We start from the raw sequence: 16,775 nt of genomic DNA, 5'->3' as shown, positions 1-16,775 counted from the left end.
TACCTCCCTGCCTATGCACCCTGTTACCCTTATCTGTATTCCCTCTGTGTGAGGGGCCATGCCTTGGCCATACATATGGAGGGGAGGTAGGTAAATCATGAAAAAGGAAGAAGAATGGCTCCAAATTCTGGGGAACTGCACACCAAAAAAAAAAAAAAAAAAAAACCTATCTATTTATCTAGTGTAATGCCTAAGGCACTTGTCTGCTAACCAGAAGGCTGGCTGTTCAAACCTACCAGCCACTCCTTGAAAGGAAGGTTGGGCAACCTACTTTGGCAGTGATACTGCCTCAGAAACCCAAGGAGGGGTGGCTCGACTCGATGGCACATAACAACAATATATAACAGAGAAAGGAGCAGCTGGAAACTCTAGGTATCAAGGCTGAGGGGTGTGGTGAGGGACTGGAGGTCTTTGTGGAGAGCCAAGTATGAAGCAAGTTTGGGAAGATGAAGCAGAACAGGGTTAGAGAGAAAGGAAGGTGGTGAGAGGGACCCATGCAAGTACTGGAGGAGGGAGACAACTTACACTGCAGCCCCCATAAGCACTTTAGTTTGGCAGCCTCTGTGTCAGGGGGCTTGTGCGGCTACCTACGTGGTTCCTGTAGGGGTATGTGTGGCTTGGTAGGGGTGGTGGGATGGGACCATGGGGCCTAGGTCCTTATTTCTGTCTCCCACCCTCCTCTTTTGCATTAGGGGACCATCTTTCTGGAAGCCAGGATGCTTGGGTTCCAGATTCTTCCCTCCCCAACTTCCCCAGACATAAATCAGAAGTGATTTCATTAAATGCACCTCCTGCTGGGGATGTTGGCTCATAATTCCACTCTGATTAACCCCCACTACCCCAGCAAGTTTATAGGCCAAGAGGGAGGGGGAAAGGGGGTGGGTAAAAGGAGGGATGGTGGGAGTCCCAGGCGGGTGATGGATGCCTCTGTCAGCCCAGCTCGTATTTATTAATAGTCTTAATACGGGAAGCAATAAAGGAAGAGAGGGATTCTATTAATTAAATCATTGTTATAATTAACTTTCATTAAAGGAGGATCAATAAAGCGGGGTTGAGATGGAGAGAGGAGAGATCCATTATCTCTAATTTCCTTGGAAGGGATTCAGGGAATGAGATGGGGTTGCTAGGAGACAGAGACGTGAGTGAAAGAAGGAAGGATGTAAGATGTCATCCAGGTGGGGTTGGAAGGGGGATGGACACGAGGGTTTCAGGTAGATGGAGAGAGGGAATGGTGGAGGTGGTCCACCCAGGGGCCCTGAAGGGAACGGAGAGCTGGCTGATAAGGGATCTGTTAGAATAGAGAACAAGGGGGCTGTAGACATGAGCTTATGCAGGGCATTGCTGAGAGCCTTGGTGAGCACACAGGTCCTTAATACTTTACGATGCTGCGTATGTCTGTCTAGTCTATGAAGCTGGTTAGAATGGATGAATGCGTTTTGGTGACTGTGCAGTCAGTGTGCATATGGTGTGTGAGGATGGCAACAGAAGAGAGGGAAGCAGGGATGGGAGGAACATAAATAGTGTTTAGAGGCAGGAGGTTAGGGAATTTTTTAGTGGATACTCAAAAGTGTGTACTCTTGATAATGCCCGTTCTTTGGCCCAAGATACACTGATGGTGGCTATGGGAGGTGAAGATCTGAGCAGTAGAAACCTTCCCTCCCTCTTCCACTGAACACACTCTGCATCTTACTCCAGTATCCTGGGTTCTACCCTGCTTCACTCCCCCTTGGGTCTAAACCCTAAGCAGAGCTGAGCTCCTTCCCCCACTGCAGAATTCCCCAAGCCAGACTTCCCACCTAAGACCAAGGTCTTCATCCCTCCTTCTCTTCCCACTGGTAGCCAGCACACCAGGAGGCACAATCTGAAAAATAACTGCCTAGCACCCTCCCTGACAAGGCAGAGATGGTTCCCTCCCCTCTTCTGCCCCTGTACCAGGGCCTAAGGGGCAGACTGCTGGGTCCTCTTGGCTCTAGTCACAGTTATGATAAGAACACATTTTATTAGAATAATTATACATATCATATAAATATATCTGTTTATACTACAAGTAGTGTAGAGGGATATCAGATGGTAAGCTCTTATTGCTGTGGGGGGACCTGAAAAGGGAGGGGCTGTGAAATGGGGACACCTGGGACCACTTGCTCCCCCATCCCTCACAGAAGGCACAAATGCATTATTTCTTTCCATGTGAGGATGCTGAGGGGAGGGGCAGGGAAGGGCAGGAACTAAAGTACAGGAAACCTCAAAAATACAAAAGAAACTTCCAAACTTAACGTCTAATGCTATGGAAAAGGCTGGAGTGGGAGCAAAAGGCAATACTGGAGTGGGGGCAAGGGGAGAGGGGTGGAACAGAAAGGGGAACCAATGAAGCTTAGAACCAAAAGAGACCTGAAGGGTCATTATATCCATGCTGCTGCCTCTATGCAGGCCTCAGATAACACTCAGGTAAATAAACATAAACCCCAAATAAGAGAGGGTGGGGTACCCCAGGAATTGGCTTTGGGGCACCAGAGGGGAGTGTGTGTGAGTGTTATGTATGAGTGTGTATGCCCTAGTGGTTTGGTGGCTGGTGAGAGTGATAGAGGCAGCCAGGGCTAGGAGTAGATGATTCTATTTCCATTGGTGAAGGCCTCCTTCATCCTGGTTCCTCCAAAACTGCTTTCAGGAGTAAATCCAGCCACTGCTTCCAAGGACCCCTGTCTGGGACAAAAGAGCCAGGTGGGAGAGGATGAAGTTAGAGAGTTTTGGATGAAACAGGGGCACACTAGGGGCAGTTCTTAGGGAACAGAATCTCACAGAGCCCAGTAATGGAAAACAGCCATGAAATCTAAGTGTACATCTGTGTGTGAGTGTGTACGTATGTGTGTGCTTGTACATCTGTGTATGTACTAGGGAGAGGGGAGATCATTCAAAGGTGAAGGGGTCCTGGGTGCTGAAAAAGAAGTGTCCATCCATGTGGTCCTCCAGGGCATCCTTGTCACTCTCAGCAGGGAAGCGCTCCTTACAGATAGGACATTCCTTCCATGGGGGGGTGACAGGGCCCCCAGTGCTGGCCTCTGACAGGGAACCCACTGCAAAGCCACTAGAGAGAGATGGAGGGGAAAAGGAGAGGGTCAGTGTGCTACCTGCCCTTCTTGACTTGCAGACCTCAGGAAGAGGGACCCATGCACCTGGGCTCCCAGATGATCCTGTTCCTAAATGAAGCATCTGGTAATTTTCGCTCCCAGCCTCTCCTCTGGTACTTTGCTCTCCATGTCCTCTCTTTAGTCCCTGCTGGTCTCTGTAGTGCAGAGCCCATCCCCCAACCTTCTGCTCTCCTCCCTCCATCTCCGTCTGCCGCCTAATGAGGCTGAAAATGAGTCTGACATCGTCCTTCATCTTCCTGCTCTAGCTGAGAAGGATGTCAGTATCACCCCCCTCCCTGCCTGGAGCCCATCTCATATCTAGGCAAAGCTGGGCTCTAGATGAAAAAAAATCTCTCTTCCCCTTCCCTCCCCTCTTGATCCAGAGAAGAAAAGAAAAGGCTGGAGGGAGCAATCTGATTCCTGAATCTCCCACCCTGTAACTTCACCTCCCAAAGGGTCCCCAGGGAAGTCAGGGAAGAGGGACAGCATCTCAGGAGGAGCCAGATGGGTGCTGGATCCCAGTCTTCTCTCTGCCCCTATCCCTGGGGACCCTGGTCACCTCCCATCCTCCCCTCTGCCTAGGGACCTACCTGGTTGTAGGGGAAGGGGAAGGGGGAGGAGAGAGGGGATGCAGGGCAATTTGGGCTCCACGGAGGATGGTGCTAGAACAACACAGAAGCCAATTAAAGGCAGGGCCTCTGAGTGTGCACGTGTATTGATGATATGGGGGTAGGGATAACCTGAAGGCACCTGGGATTTGGGTGGTGGGTAATTTTTTGAATCAACCACACCTCCTATTTCCTTTCTTGGCTGGGTCCAAGAAGGGGGTCTTTGGAGGAAGGGTGTGTGACTGATAACACCAATGCTCTTTTTCACTTGCATCCTCCCACCTGCCTTCCTTTGTTCCCTACCTGGCACTCACCTGGCCATGTCATAGAAGGCACTGCCCAGTTCAGGAAGCAGCAGGTTGGCTTCCTCACCCCCATTTTGCACAGCTGCCATGAGGACTGACTTCTCATCTTCAGCCTCCTGGGCACCAAAGAGACAGAGATGGGTTTTGGTGTGGTGTCCCAATTGGGAAGTGGGGGCAGCACACTGGGATAGGTGAGGAAAGAGCAGCCAGGAGAGGTGTTTTGATGGGGGCTAGTGGATAAGAAGAGAATGAATGGAGGAGAAGGGATTAGAAGCAGTGAGGCTATTGGGTTAGATTGGGTTTTGGGATGTGTGTTGAGTGGCTTTGAAGAGTTTGGGCCTCCCCTAAGAGAAAAAGAGAGCCCTGAAAGGCTGACTTTCTGCTTTGGAGGCTCGAATAGTTAGGTTTGACCCTACCCTCTCCTTACTGCACCTGCTTGGCCTCCCTCGCTGCTCACCGAGTCAGAGCTACTGTCCTCAGCTGGCCCTGAGAGGTGGGGAACAATAGGGGCAGGCTGGCTGATGACAACTAGGGAAGAAGCCTCGTGAGGCCCAGCTGGAGAGCACCCTGGATCTCCACGCTCACACAGGCTATAGGGTGGGAGCCTCATGTCTTCTGGGGATTCGTCCTCTGAGTCCGTCAGAGCCGCTGGGCAGCCTGTGGGTGAGGGAAGAGGCAGAGAAGGATGTTTTTAGAAGCTTGGATCAGCTCTGTCTCCTCTGGATGAGGGGAGACAGTTAAACTAAACAGGGTCAGGGTTCAGAAAGGAAAACATGCAAAACACGTAAAAGGCGGAGGCAGCTCCCAGAGTGGTCACATGGAGTTTTCTCCAACAAGGGGTGTGGGGAAGAGGTGTCACAAGATTTAGGGGTATACAGACTCAGTCCTGCAGTGGCCTCCTCATCCTCTGTGGCAGCATCCTCATTCCACTTCTCATCGGCCACCTTCTCCAGGCGGGCCTCCAGCTTTCTCATGTATTCTAGCAGTTCCTGGAGTTGAGGAGGAAAAAGGGAGGTGCTAGAGGCTGGGAAATGCTAACCTTGCTGGCCAGCAGAACTTTCCCTACATTCAAGATGAACTCTTAGCTCCTCAGCTCAGCGTTAGACATCTTCAGCAAATGGTGGTGCAACTTAAGGTGCATTCCTGAGCCCTCTTTCATCCTTTATATCCCTCTCTTCCCTATCATTTCTTCCCCATCCTGCCAAATTAGCTAATAAGAAGAATCATGGTCCCATTTTTAGCCTTCAGGCCCTCCTAAAGATATCAATTTCTAGACTTTCAGTTTACAAAGTTTTTAGCTCTCAAGTCCTAACTTCTGGCATCCAGGGACCCCGAGTCATGGATCCTCACCTGCTTCTCCTCTTGCAACTGCTCCTTTTCCTTCTGGAACACGCGCAGAGCTGACCGCAGCTCTGTCAGTTCCCGTTTACTCTCTGACAACTGTACCTGAGAGAAAAGGGCCAGATGGAGTCTGAAGCCTGGAATTTACCTCCAAGAACCTGAGCTCTGGGATCTGGCCCCAACAGATTCCAGTCTGGAACCAGGAATCTGAGATCTGTCTCTCTCCGTGGCTTTGCTCCTCTTCTGCTCTGACACATACAGGGGAAGCTGCAACGTTCTTCTTGCATGAATCCCTTGTCTTGCCCACAGGAGGTTCAGTTGTCTGAGTCCCAGCTTCTGCCTCTAGAGTGTGAACCTGGATGACACTTTCTTGGCTAGGGTACAGAGGCCTTGGTCATACCAGGGTGGGTGTCTATAGTTCTCCTAAGTCATTCCTACTAAGCTCAGATGTGTACCCTGACGGCGTAAAGGGATATAGTATATTTCAGCCAATGAGGGCTGAGGGTGGGGGAGTGTAAGTTTATGCCACCCAATATATATATATATATAAGCATCTAACGACACCCAAAACAGAGAGAAGGGGCAGTGATATATCAGGAGGCCATGGGACCAGGACTTGTGGGTGGATGTCTCACCAGGCTAGAATCCTTTTCCCGAGCCAGTTCAGTCTTCAGCACTTGATTCTGGGTCCTCTCCTCCTGAACTGCCTTCTCAAGTCGAAGGATCTCTGCACTCAGCTTCAGGATCTTATCCTTCTCTGCCTGGAGAGAGCCAAAGCAGAGAATGTGATGGTGAAGGTGAAGAAAAAAGGATGCCACTGGCAATAGCACTATCCGTCTCTGGGTCCCTTCCTTTAATTAACTGAATTGAATCGAATTGCTTTTGAATTAATTTCCTCTTCTTGCCTTCCTCATTCCCTATATAACCTGAATGAAGGATTAGGAATGGAGATTAGGGCAAGGCTGGTTAAATGTTTCTGAATCAAGGACACCAATTAAGAAAGATATTGTGGAGATCAGAATTAGGATACCTTGGTTAGGGATGGGTCCTACCTAGAAATGTTAACTTCTTCATTGCTCTACCTACCCCTAAGTCCTCTAAGGTTGGTAACCCTCTTCCCCTTCTCCCACGGTACAAAAGTCCTCATAGATACATGGGCAGTGGTCATTGTCTACTGCCAGCCACCCTCATCCCTCTACCTCCATACTCTGCAGCAACCCTGCCCTCTCCTTGCTCCACTGGCTTTTTTCCTCCTTTAAGTGCAGACTGAGCTCAGCAAGCCTGCCGTTGACTTCAGCCACTTCTAAGCGGCTGCGGTGTAGCTCAGCGATGGTGCGGTCCCTGGCTCCTGCTGCGCTGGCCAACTCTTCCCCTAGAAGGGCTGCTTTCTGCTGGCTTGAGGCTGCAAGATCCTGGGCCCCTCGAAGCTGCTCCTTCAAGGGCTCCAACTCAGCCTTAGGGAAAAGGAAGAGATGGAGATTATGACTCCCAGTGAACCACTGGTGAACTAGGAAGGTAACCAGGCTCTCTCCTCTACCAAGTTTCCACCCCTACCACCACTCCCACCACATTTAGGACTAAGGGCTGTGTTGTTTAGTATTTAAATGCAACACAACACATTGCCATGGAGTTGGATCCGACTCATAGCCACCCCTCCTTGGGTTTCCACGGGGGTATCACTATGGAAGTGGCTTGCCCAATCTTCCCTCTGAAGAGAGGCTGGTGGGTTTGAACCACCAGCCTTCTGGTTAGCAGTCAAATCCCTTAGGCACTATGCCACCAGAGCTCCTCCTGTTTAGTATTTAGCCATGTGTTTTCCCCTTTCTTCTGGCAATCTAGGATTTTCTACAACCAGTTCTTGTCTAGGGTTCTCTACTCACCACCCGCTGCTGGGCCTGGCCTAGGGTTTCCTTCATCTGGGCCACTTTGTCCTTTAGTCGCTGGGTCTGAGCACCCTGCTCTTCCTGTTGGCTCCTGGCCTCCTGCAGCTCCAAATTCAAGTGACAGTTCTTCTGTTCTGCCATCTGGAGTTCAGCCTGATGGAGGTAGAAGGTGGGTGAGGGATGAGGAAAGGTTATAAACATTTGGGGTGGGCAGGGAGGTGGATGTGAAAGGTCAAAGTTCTACTTCTCAGATTTGAACACAAACTCAAACATTCAGCTTTTGTCAGTCTTTCTTGGGTTATTGGCTCAAAAAGACTCAATCTTGAGCATACAGTCTTCAGCTTCTAATATGAGGTATTCAGCTTCACAGCCTATGGTCTTACATGAACCTAGGTATCCCACGCCCCATACTTCTCTGTGCCTCCTCTTAAATCAAAACTTAAGACTGGATGTCCTACAGGCCTCTCAAACTCAGCATATCTACATGAAATCAGAACCTACCTTTCACCCCATCCCAGTCTTTCCCATTTTTTTTAACTTTTATTGTGATTTGAGTGAAAGTTTACACAGCAAATTCATTTTCCATAATGCACTTCACAGATATTTTGTTTCATGACATTGACTACAATCCCATCAACGTAACAGCTCTCTTCCCACTTGTCTTTCTCATTCTTATCTGTCCACAGTACTAACTACTTCCCAAGAAACCTAGGCTGAACACCTTGGTTCCGTGCTTAGTTCTGTTCCCTCACTAGCAGCCCACAGAAAAGCCTATTGGTTTTCTATCCTTATCCTGGTTATAACTATTTTCTCTTTTCTATCATCACAATCATATTAGTTCAGGCCCCTGTAATTTCTAGCTTGAGCTACTGAATATCCTCCTAACTAGTTTATCTTTTACAAGGCAATCAGATTAATCCTCTTTAAGCATAGTTCTGACTCTTTATAGTTCCTTAAGTACATGTCATCTCCACTTCAAACCATCAATGCCTTCTCACTGTTTCTGAAGACTAAACTCAAGGGCCTCTACAACCTGACCTAGGCCTTATCTCAAACTCTTCACTTACACATTCAATACTTACTTACATTGAGTCAATCTCAACTCACAGTGACTCTATAGGACAGTGTAGAACTGCCCCAAAGTTTCCAAGGCTGCAATCCTTACAGAAGCAGATTGCCACATTGGTCTCTCATGGAGCGGCTGCTGGGTTTGAACCAGTGACCTTTTAGTTAGCAGCTGAGAGCTTAACCATTGTGCAATGAGAACTCACACATTCAGTCTCAAGCATTCTGGACTCTAAGCTTTTGTGGATGTATGTCTCCCTCTTATCTCTGCCTACTCAACTTCTACCTTTTTCACTGCTGAGCAAACCATCTTCCCTAGAAGCTTAGGGTTTTAAGGATGCAATTTAGGGGTTTGGCAAATACTTTATTTGAATTTCTTCTAAATTACTAAAAATTTTATGTTAAAAAAATAAACACAAACTCACAAGTTAACAGATTGGAGATCACCAATCCATCAACATGTGCTTACAGGTTAATTAATTGCCGTGCAAATCTCAGAATGAAGGTTCTATTATATTTTCTATTGTATCAAAGAGTAAACTGAAATTATAAAGTGAGCTGTTTAAAAACTGTTATCATTTGCATCTACTTGTGTGTGACTCAGGGTGTCCTCAGTTCTGCATAATCAAAACCAAATACAGAATTATATTAGCTGCTGTGGGTTAGAGAATAGTCATCCATAACCACCAATTTCAAATTCTGATATCCTTCAAAATGACCAAATTACTTTAATTGACCTTAGAAGTAAATGCTATACCTTTGAATTTATAAAAATAAATAAAAAAATATAATTTATAAAAATGAAATATTACAGTTTTCTATTCAGTGGGGTGCCACATAAGATTTAAGACTTCATTGGTAGTACTGTGGGAAAAGGGTTCTGCTGCCAGAAAGGCTTGAAAATACTAGGCTATTTCACATCCCCTTTGAAAATGTCTTTTCTAAGGTCCATAACAAGTTGTACTCTGATCTGCCCCTCTGGAACCCCATAATACTTTATTATACTTCTCTTCTGTGACTTATGATATTTGACTTTGACAAATCCTGATTTGAGTATGTGTATCTTCCCTACTGGAGCACACACAATCTCTTCTCTACATTTCGTCTTTTTTGGTGCCCAGCACATAGAAGAAATTCAATAAACACTGGATGAACAATTGAGGAAGCAAGCGAATTCTGAGCCCCTTACCTCGCTTTGCTCCTTGTCTGCTTGTGCTTCCTTCAGTTGCCCAAGGAGCTTCTCTTGTTCCCAAGTCAGGGCCTTCACTGTGTCTCTAATCCTGGAGTAGGGGCAGCATGTTAGTGAATCTCACTGGTCACTCAAGACAGGAAGGAAGGACCTGGACTTTTGTCTTAAGTGCTTCTTCTACTGGTGCTCCTCCCAGCCTAGAGCTCTGCTTGGCTCTAGGATGCTCAAATCCCCAAATCAAGATGATTCAGTTTTAAGCCCCAAGAACCAAGATTCTTGGTTCTAGAACACAATCTGCAAATAGAATTTTTTCTTTTCCTTTTATGTACCATTTTAAGGAACGTCTTGCTGATGGTTTCTTGGTTGTTTTCACTCAAGAGGTAATACATCTAAGACTTTTATAGACAAGGGCAGTCACTGTTGATTATGAACTTTTGGTCTAGATAAAAAGTTGGCAAACTTTTTCAATAAAGAGCCCAACAACAAACACTGTAGGCTTTGTGGGCCATGCAGTCTCTGTGGCAACTACTCAACTCTGTTTTCACACACACATTGTTGTGTGAAAGCAATCAGTTGATAAGTAAACGAATGCATGGCAGTTCCAACAAAACTTTATTTATGAACATTGAAACTTGAATTTTGTATGATTTTCACATGTCACAAAATATCCTTCTTTAAATTACTTTCCAACCACTTAAAAATATAAAAAGCATTCTTAGCTCGTGGGCCATAGAAAAACAAACGGTAAGCTGGATCTGGCCTGTGCACCACAGTTTGCCAGCCTCTGGCTTGTTGTTGTTGTTATGTGCCGTCGAGTCAAACCCTACTCATAGTGACCCCCGCTTGGGTTTCCGAGGCAGTATCACTACGGAAGTAGGATTGCCCAACCTTCCTTCCGAGGAGTGGCTGGTGGGTTTGAACCGCCAGCTGTCTGGTTAGCAGGCAAGTGTCTTAGCCACTATGCTACCAGAGCTTAGACAGTCTCTAATCTTTTCCAGCTGCTCATTCTGCTTTTCTACTCCATGTCTTAGAACCTAAACACTGAGTGTCTCCTTAGGGCAAGACTAACATATCCTAAAGAAGCCTCAGAGATCAGCTCACTTATTGCTCTGGACCTTGGACAGAAGTCCTCTTTCCTTCAAAGAGTTTTTAATAAATACCAGTTCTACCAGGATAGAATGAAAGAGATTTAACCATGTCGTTTGATGAAATAAAGACCTGGAGTGTTTCTCTTGCTGAAAGTTTGAAGGACAGGGATGAGAGGTGATCAATATTTGTGCTGTTTGATAGAAATGGTAGGTGACTAGTAGGAGAAAGAAATTTATTTTATATGGCTTCAGAGGTCTAAATCTGGACTGATAGGTTAAAGTTATAGCAGGATAGTTTGGCTTATTCAAGAGATTAAAAAAAGACAGCTATCCAATATTCAAATAGGCCACCTCCTTGTATGTTCTCTTATATACCCTAGGTGATACATTCCTCCTAATGCTAAGATCTATGATTTTAAATGCTTTTGCAGAGGGAGATTACATAATATTCCTGGATCACCAGTTCTAGCATTTCCTAATAGTGAGAACAGAGTCTAATCTTATTCTTTCCTGTGGTAAAATCTGAAATCTATCCTCTATTATCTTGCATTAATTTTTTTTAATCTATTCTCTTCCTCCAAATCTCCCCTCCTCTGCCAGCTCCTGCTTAGCTTTTTTCTGTACAATAAATGGTAATTATTATTATTTTTGAAGGTAAGAAATATACAATAGGGCTGGGAAAGATGGAAAGAGCTAGGCAAAAAAGATCCCCAGTATTTGGAATTCCCTGAGTGAGTTTGCAAAGAGAAGGAGAAACTATGTAAGACAGAGAGCAGGTTGCCTGCCTAACCAGGATGCTGAAGTGCAAGATCACAGGACATGAAGAGAAGCAAATGGGGGATGTCCCCTCACCTGTCCAGCTCCACCTCCTTCGTCAGCACTTTCTCACTGATGGTCTGAATGTCATCTTCCAGCTCCAGGATCCGTGCCACATTGTCTCCCTGTTGCCGGCTCAGGATGTCCCTCTCTTCCGTGAGTTCTCCATGGGACCGGGAAAGACCCTGGAATTAAGGTTCCTCAGAAGAATAGGGAGGTGTGACTCACCTCACAAAGTGTGGAATAAAGGCGTAGAAGGTACATGCCAGAGTTTGACTGCTCCCACACCCCTACGCCATAACTTTCCTTGAAAAATAAACTGTGGGGGAATATTCCCTAACTTCAGATTGCAGACATCTCCACCCTCTCCCAGAACTCCCATTTTCAAAGAACTGTGCCTCCTGTCATATACAGTTTAATCTTTTTCCTTGTTGCAGGAATAATCTTAGACGCCCACTAGCATCTCTCCTTCAACCTCTTCACTGGGTTCAGGTTTTGGACACGGGGTGAGCAGCCAGGCTCTGTCTTCTTGCCTGGCCCAATTCTCACCTTGTACTGCTCCATTAGCAACACGTGCTCCTGTCTGGCAGTTGCCAGAGTGGTCTCCAGCTCCTGTACTCGGCTCCTCAGCTCCGTCACCTCCCCTTCCAGCTGCAGCTTCAGCTGCATCAGGTCATTCCGTTCTTGCTGGCTCTCATCCAGCTGGTTCTAGAGGGGGCAGGATGAGTGTGCTGGTGAAATACTCATCTTAGGCCCTGTTCCTGTCAGTCCACATGCATTTCTGGGTTCAGATGTTACATCAGTACTGGCTACAAAGAGGTGTACAAGGGAGGCTTCACATCCTCTGAATGTTCTCTGGAGCACCCTGCTTCATTCTTTGGAACTTCATCTAGGGACTAGGGCAGGAAGTACCTTAAAATCTTGAGCTACACTGGCCTGTGGGTGGCTTGCTTTTCTGTTCTACATATTTGTGTTTCCTGTGTTCAGCTGAGACTTTTCTGAAGGCAAGACTTTGTATAACTACCAGTGAGGTCTTCAGTTGAGGATACAGATGAGGGGAAGGTGACGGAGGAAGGGGCACCTTGGAAAGCTTTCCCTCTACGCCCCCATATAGAAGCAACTCTGTTGCTCTGTTCTCACCTGCAGCACAGTTGCCTTGGGGACAACAAGCAGGATGTCAGAGCCACCATCAGCCTCTTCCAGGGTGACCAGTTCATCCATGGGCCTTGGCTCTCGGAACTGGAAAGGGGGGCTCCGGCCACACACCCGGCCCTGGCGGTTCACATACCGGAACTGGTAAAGCTGGGCTCCCGGTTTAGGCAGGTAGCTGGCTGTGGACAGAGGAATGGGCCCAGGACCCCAGTTATGGTCCCAGACCCTCACAAGTGCTCAGCAGGTCCCCCTTCCCTTTAGTGTACCTCATCATCCACTGTCTTCAGCTCTAGCCCCCTGCTCTATTTTCCACATACTATTTTCTCCCCTTTCTACCTCCCACAGGCTATTTCTGTTCCCTGGGATACTTTTCTATCTCCTTTCAGCCTAGCTCTCCTTCTCTCTTTCCTACACCTACCCCTTTCCATAATAATAACAATAATGCTAGTTACCATTTATTGAGTACCTACTATGCACCAGGCATTGTGCTAACAGCTTTACATGTATAATTTTAAAACCTCATATTGTCTCTATAGGCTACACATCCTCTTTACAGTTAAGATAACAGGCACACAGAGAACCTAGGTCTTTCTGAATCTAATCACTACTTTCTTCTCAATATGTAATGTTACCTTTTCCTTTTCCCTGTACCCTAATTCTGTAAGAGGAGTTCAGGTAGGAGGCTGGACTAGATGCCCTCTAAAGTTCCTTCTAACTCTGTTTCTGGATAACTCCGTGATGGCATGCCTGCTGAACCCTGTTGAATACATTTCTCATTATATTTATTTGTACTTATTTTTCTTTGTTCTCCAAGCTTGACTTTTATGTTTCTGAGCCCACTACCTTCTTCCAAACTTCCATCCCACAGGTTCTGTTCTCCTGGTTTTCTATATCCCTTATACCTTGGAACTGGACACTGGCATGGATAGGTGAGCCATCAGTTGTACTTTCAGGCACCGAAGACCACACAAATGTGTGGTAATCTCGAACACAGGCAGCCTCTACCTGTGAAAGCCCAAGACAGGAGACAGATATGATGATGAGACAACCACCCATGGATGGCAGAAGGGGCTGAGGAATTGGACAGGGAATAGGATGGTGTTACAGTAGCAACGATGATGAGAGACAGGGAAAGTGGAGGGTCATCAATATGTCAGGGGAGCGTAAGATTAAGGTGGGAGAAGATTAGCTTTGCTTATACAGATGGTCCCTATTACCTGTGACATCTTTCTCCCTTTGTCTCTGTTAATAGGGGATGACAATCCAAGAACTTAGTCATTCCCCTTATTCCAACTAACCCATAAGCCTGAGCCAAAAGGGGTTCCAGGGATACCTTGAAGATGCCAATCCAGTCGCTGGCACTGGGGATGGTGCCTGGGGGAAGGGTATAGTGACATTCCACCTTGGTGTTGGGGATGTAGGTCCGGGCTACATTCAGAAAGTTGACTCCACCCCGGGATGGTGCCCGGCTTAGTGATGATTCCTCCATCATGCCCTCAGGGTATCTGTCTTCCTATGAAGGAAAAGGTTAACATCCCTGTTAGGGATTGCATTGTGTCCCCCCACAAAGTTATGTTATGAAGTACCTGTAAATATGACCTTGCTTGGAAATAGGAGTTTTAGTCTGTTATGTTAATGAGGTCAAACCAGAGCAGAGTGGGTCCTAACCCTAACCACTTCTGAATAGTGTCTTATAAGAAGGGCAAAACACACAGACACACACACACACACACACACACACAGGGCAGACAGATGCCATGTGATGATCATCTACAAGTAAAGAAACCCCAGGGATTGTCAGCAGTCACTAGAAATTAGGAGAGAGGCCTGCAGAAGCAATCAACATAGCGGAGGTGCTGATTTGGGTTTTTAGCCTCCAAAACTATGAGAAAATGAATTTCTGTTTTTTAAAGCCAGCTATTTGTGGTTTTTTTTTTTTTTTTTTTTTTATGGCAGCATAAGGTAACTAAGACAATCCCCAAGTCTTTCCATTCTATCCATCTCCCTCCATATCCCTACCCCCTACCACTATACCTGGAGATGAAAGCACACCTGGTTTCCAGACCTTTAGGGTCACACTTAGTCTCTAGGACTGGCCCTCCAAGTCAGTCCCAACCCTGTCTCTCACTACACCCTCTCTGGCTCATAGACCCTTCCCAGAATTCAGATCTCTCTAATTTCTGGTCCCTTTTCACTGCTCAATTGACCAAGTCTCACTATCCCAGGCTGTATCCTCCTTAGTCCCTCCTTTTCTACCTCTTATACTCCTTAAGCCTATTAAATTCGTTAGCCTCCATCTCCCTATCCATCCCTGACACCTTTTGGTTCTTGAATTCAAAACCAAATTGAGTTGTGGGGCACCCTCATTCTGAGCAGGTCTCCTGACCCACTCCTGAGGTTGTTGACCCAGCTATACATAAGAATGAGTTATGACACCTGAAAACACTAACAACTGGAAGGAATGATTGAGTCTCCAGAGCTAGAATATATCCAGAAGGGACTAACATTCCAAGCCTCAGGCTCCTCAGCTCAGTCCTCCTCCCCACTTTAAGCTGAGCACCCCTAAGAATTCTAGGGAAGCAAAGCCCTGATCTCCTCCAAGAGAACAAGGGACTAAGTGGATATAAGACAAGTTCTATCCCTCGACTTCATCACTCCAGGAAGCCAAGAATTCTGGAGGCGGTTGCTTGAAGGGTGGAGTGAAACACTCAGCAGGAACCTGATGGTGTGGGGGAGATGGAATGTGGGGGCTAGGAACCAGAAGCCAGGAAAGTCTCACCCACCAGGCAGGGGACAGATTGGAAGGTGGTAAGCAAGAGGCCCTGAGAAGGGGTAATGTATATTTAATATCAAAGGAAGGGAAAGGGAGTTCAAAAAGAACCTAACATTCTTCTCTCTAGAACTTGCCTGGAGTTTGTCTAGAAATCTACTGGTGTGACTGGGTGTTAACCCAGCTCTAGTGTTTTCCTCTCTATTTTCTTTCTGCTTTCCTTGGTCTCAATATTAAGTGCCTGAATTCTTCCACCTGCTTGCATGGGTAGCTGGAGACCTGCTACAGTATGGGATTGAGAGGAAAGGGTATTCCAATGTTACCCGGAAAGAATTAATCGGAAAATATGGGGGTGGGGTGAGGACAGATAACAGCAATAACAACCAAGAAAACTCCTCAGCCCAGGGCAGAGAGACAGCCCCCTTCTTCGTCCCTCCCTTCTGGCTCATTAAGGTGCATCCTGTGTCAGCCTTAGCTGACGGCGCCCAATCAGCCATCACCACTAGTCATGTGCACGCCCCCAAACATCACAAACCCACACCAGGCCAAAGTCAGAGACTTTAAAAGAAAACAGAAACTCAGTGAAGGAAAGGTGGACCAGCTCTACAAAAAGGAGTGACTTCTCCCTCCCAACTGTTGTTGTTATGTGCTGTCAAGTCGGCCCTGACTCACAGCGACCCCTCTTTGGGTTTCCGGGGCAGTATCACTACAGAAGTAGGATTGCCCAACCTTCCTTCGGAGGAGTGGCTTGTGGGTTCGAACCGCCAGCCTTCTGGTTAGCAGTCAAGTGCCTTAGGCACTGTGCTACCAGAGCTCCTTAAAAAAAAAAAAAGAAAAAAAAATCCATAACAGCTGAAAACATTCCCAAGACCTGAAGGAAAGCTCTGGACATCTAAGGTGTATGTGGGCAGCCAGAATCAGGGGTTCACATGGGGGGGAGGTGGTCCCTTCTTCCCATTGCGTAGGGCTCTAGAGTTCCTTGATATTCTACAACTTGGAAGGAACCCCCAAACCTAAGGATTACGTGTAGTGAAGGCCTTTGGATTTGGAGGAGAAGAGGTGTGAAGTGAGGTTTGTGGGGATCAAGTGTTGTCTGGGAAAGAATGAGAAAAGATTTCAGTCCCCCAACTCCTCTAAGCGTATTTTTATGGAAAGGACTGAAAGGAAGGTGAGGACAGTGAGGGGATACCCTCTCTCCTATTCAGGGCCCCCTCTGAAACCAAGAAGTCTCAAAACAGTGAAGGTAGCCTTTCCAGTAAGGAAAGTGTTAAAACCCAAACGCCCCCGCATCCCGCTTCTACAGTTTCCTATCCTTTCACAGATTGGAAAGTGGGGTGACCCCTCCAGATGATCGCCCCTAAATTAGGCCAAGTTTCTTACCCCACAGACGGATCAGCTGTTCCCCTCACCTTTCACCAACAACAAAAACAGCA

The 16,775-nt window shown here is 46.9% G+C and overlaps 1 protein-coding gene across 1 annotated transcript; it reads right to left on the bottom strand.

The window, feature by feature from the left end:
• Positions 1-2,904: 2,904 nt before the first annotated feature.
• On the bottom strand, positions 2,905-14,064 carry CALCOCO1 (calcium binding and coiled-coil domain 1). The gene is made up of 14 exons (XM_007949495.2): positions 13,906-14,064; positions 13,475-13,577; positions 12,561-12,751; positions 11,970-12,128; positions 11,457-11,605; positions 9,517-9,607; positions 7,260-7,415; positions 6,579-6,833; positions 6,015-6,140; positions 5,389-5,484; positions 4,919-5,027; positions 4,496-4,695; positions 4,048-4,154; positions 2,905-3,082 (listed from the first exon to the last, which is right to left on the bottom strand). Exons 1-14 carry the CDS (start codon positions 14,062-14,064, stop codon positions 2,905-2,907), a joined length of 2,079 nt encoding a protein of 692 aa, XP_007947686.1.
• Between the last annotated feature and the right edge of the window lie 2,711 nt (positions 14,065-16,775).

This window comes from Orycteropus afer, unplaced genomic scaffold (genome assembly GCF_000298275.1).
Source record: "Orycteropus afer afer isolate SDZICR_OR568_19922 unplaced genomic scaffold, OryAfe1.0 scaffold00247, whole genome shotgun sequence".
In the NCBI taxonomy this organism is placed as follows: domain Eukaryota; kingdom Metazoa; phylum Chordata; class Mammalia; order Tubulidentata; family Orycteropodidae; genus Orycteropus; species Orycteropus afer.
This window is presented reverse-complemented; position numbering and strand designations above follow the sequence as displayed.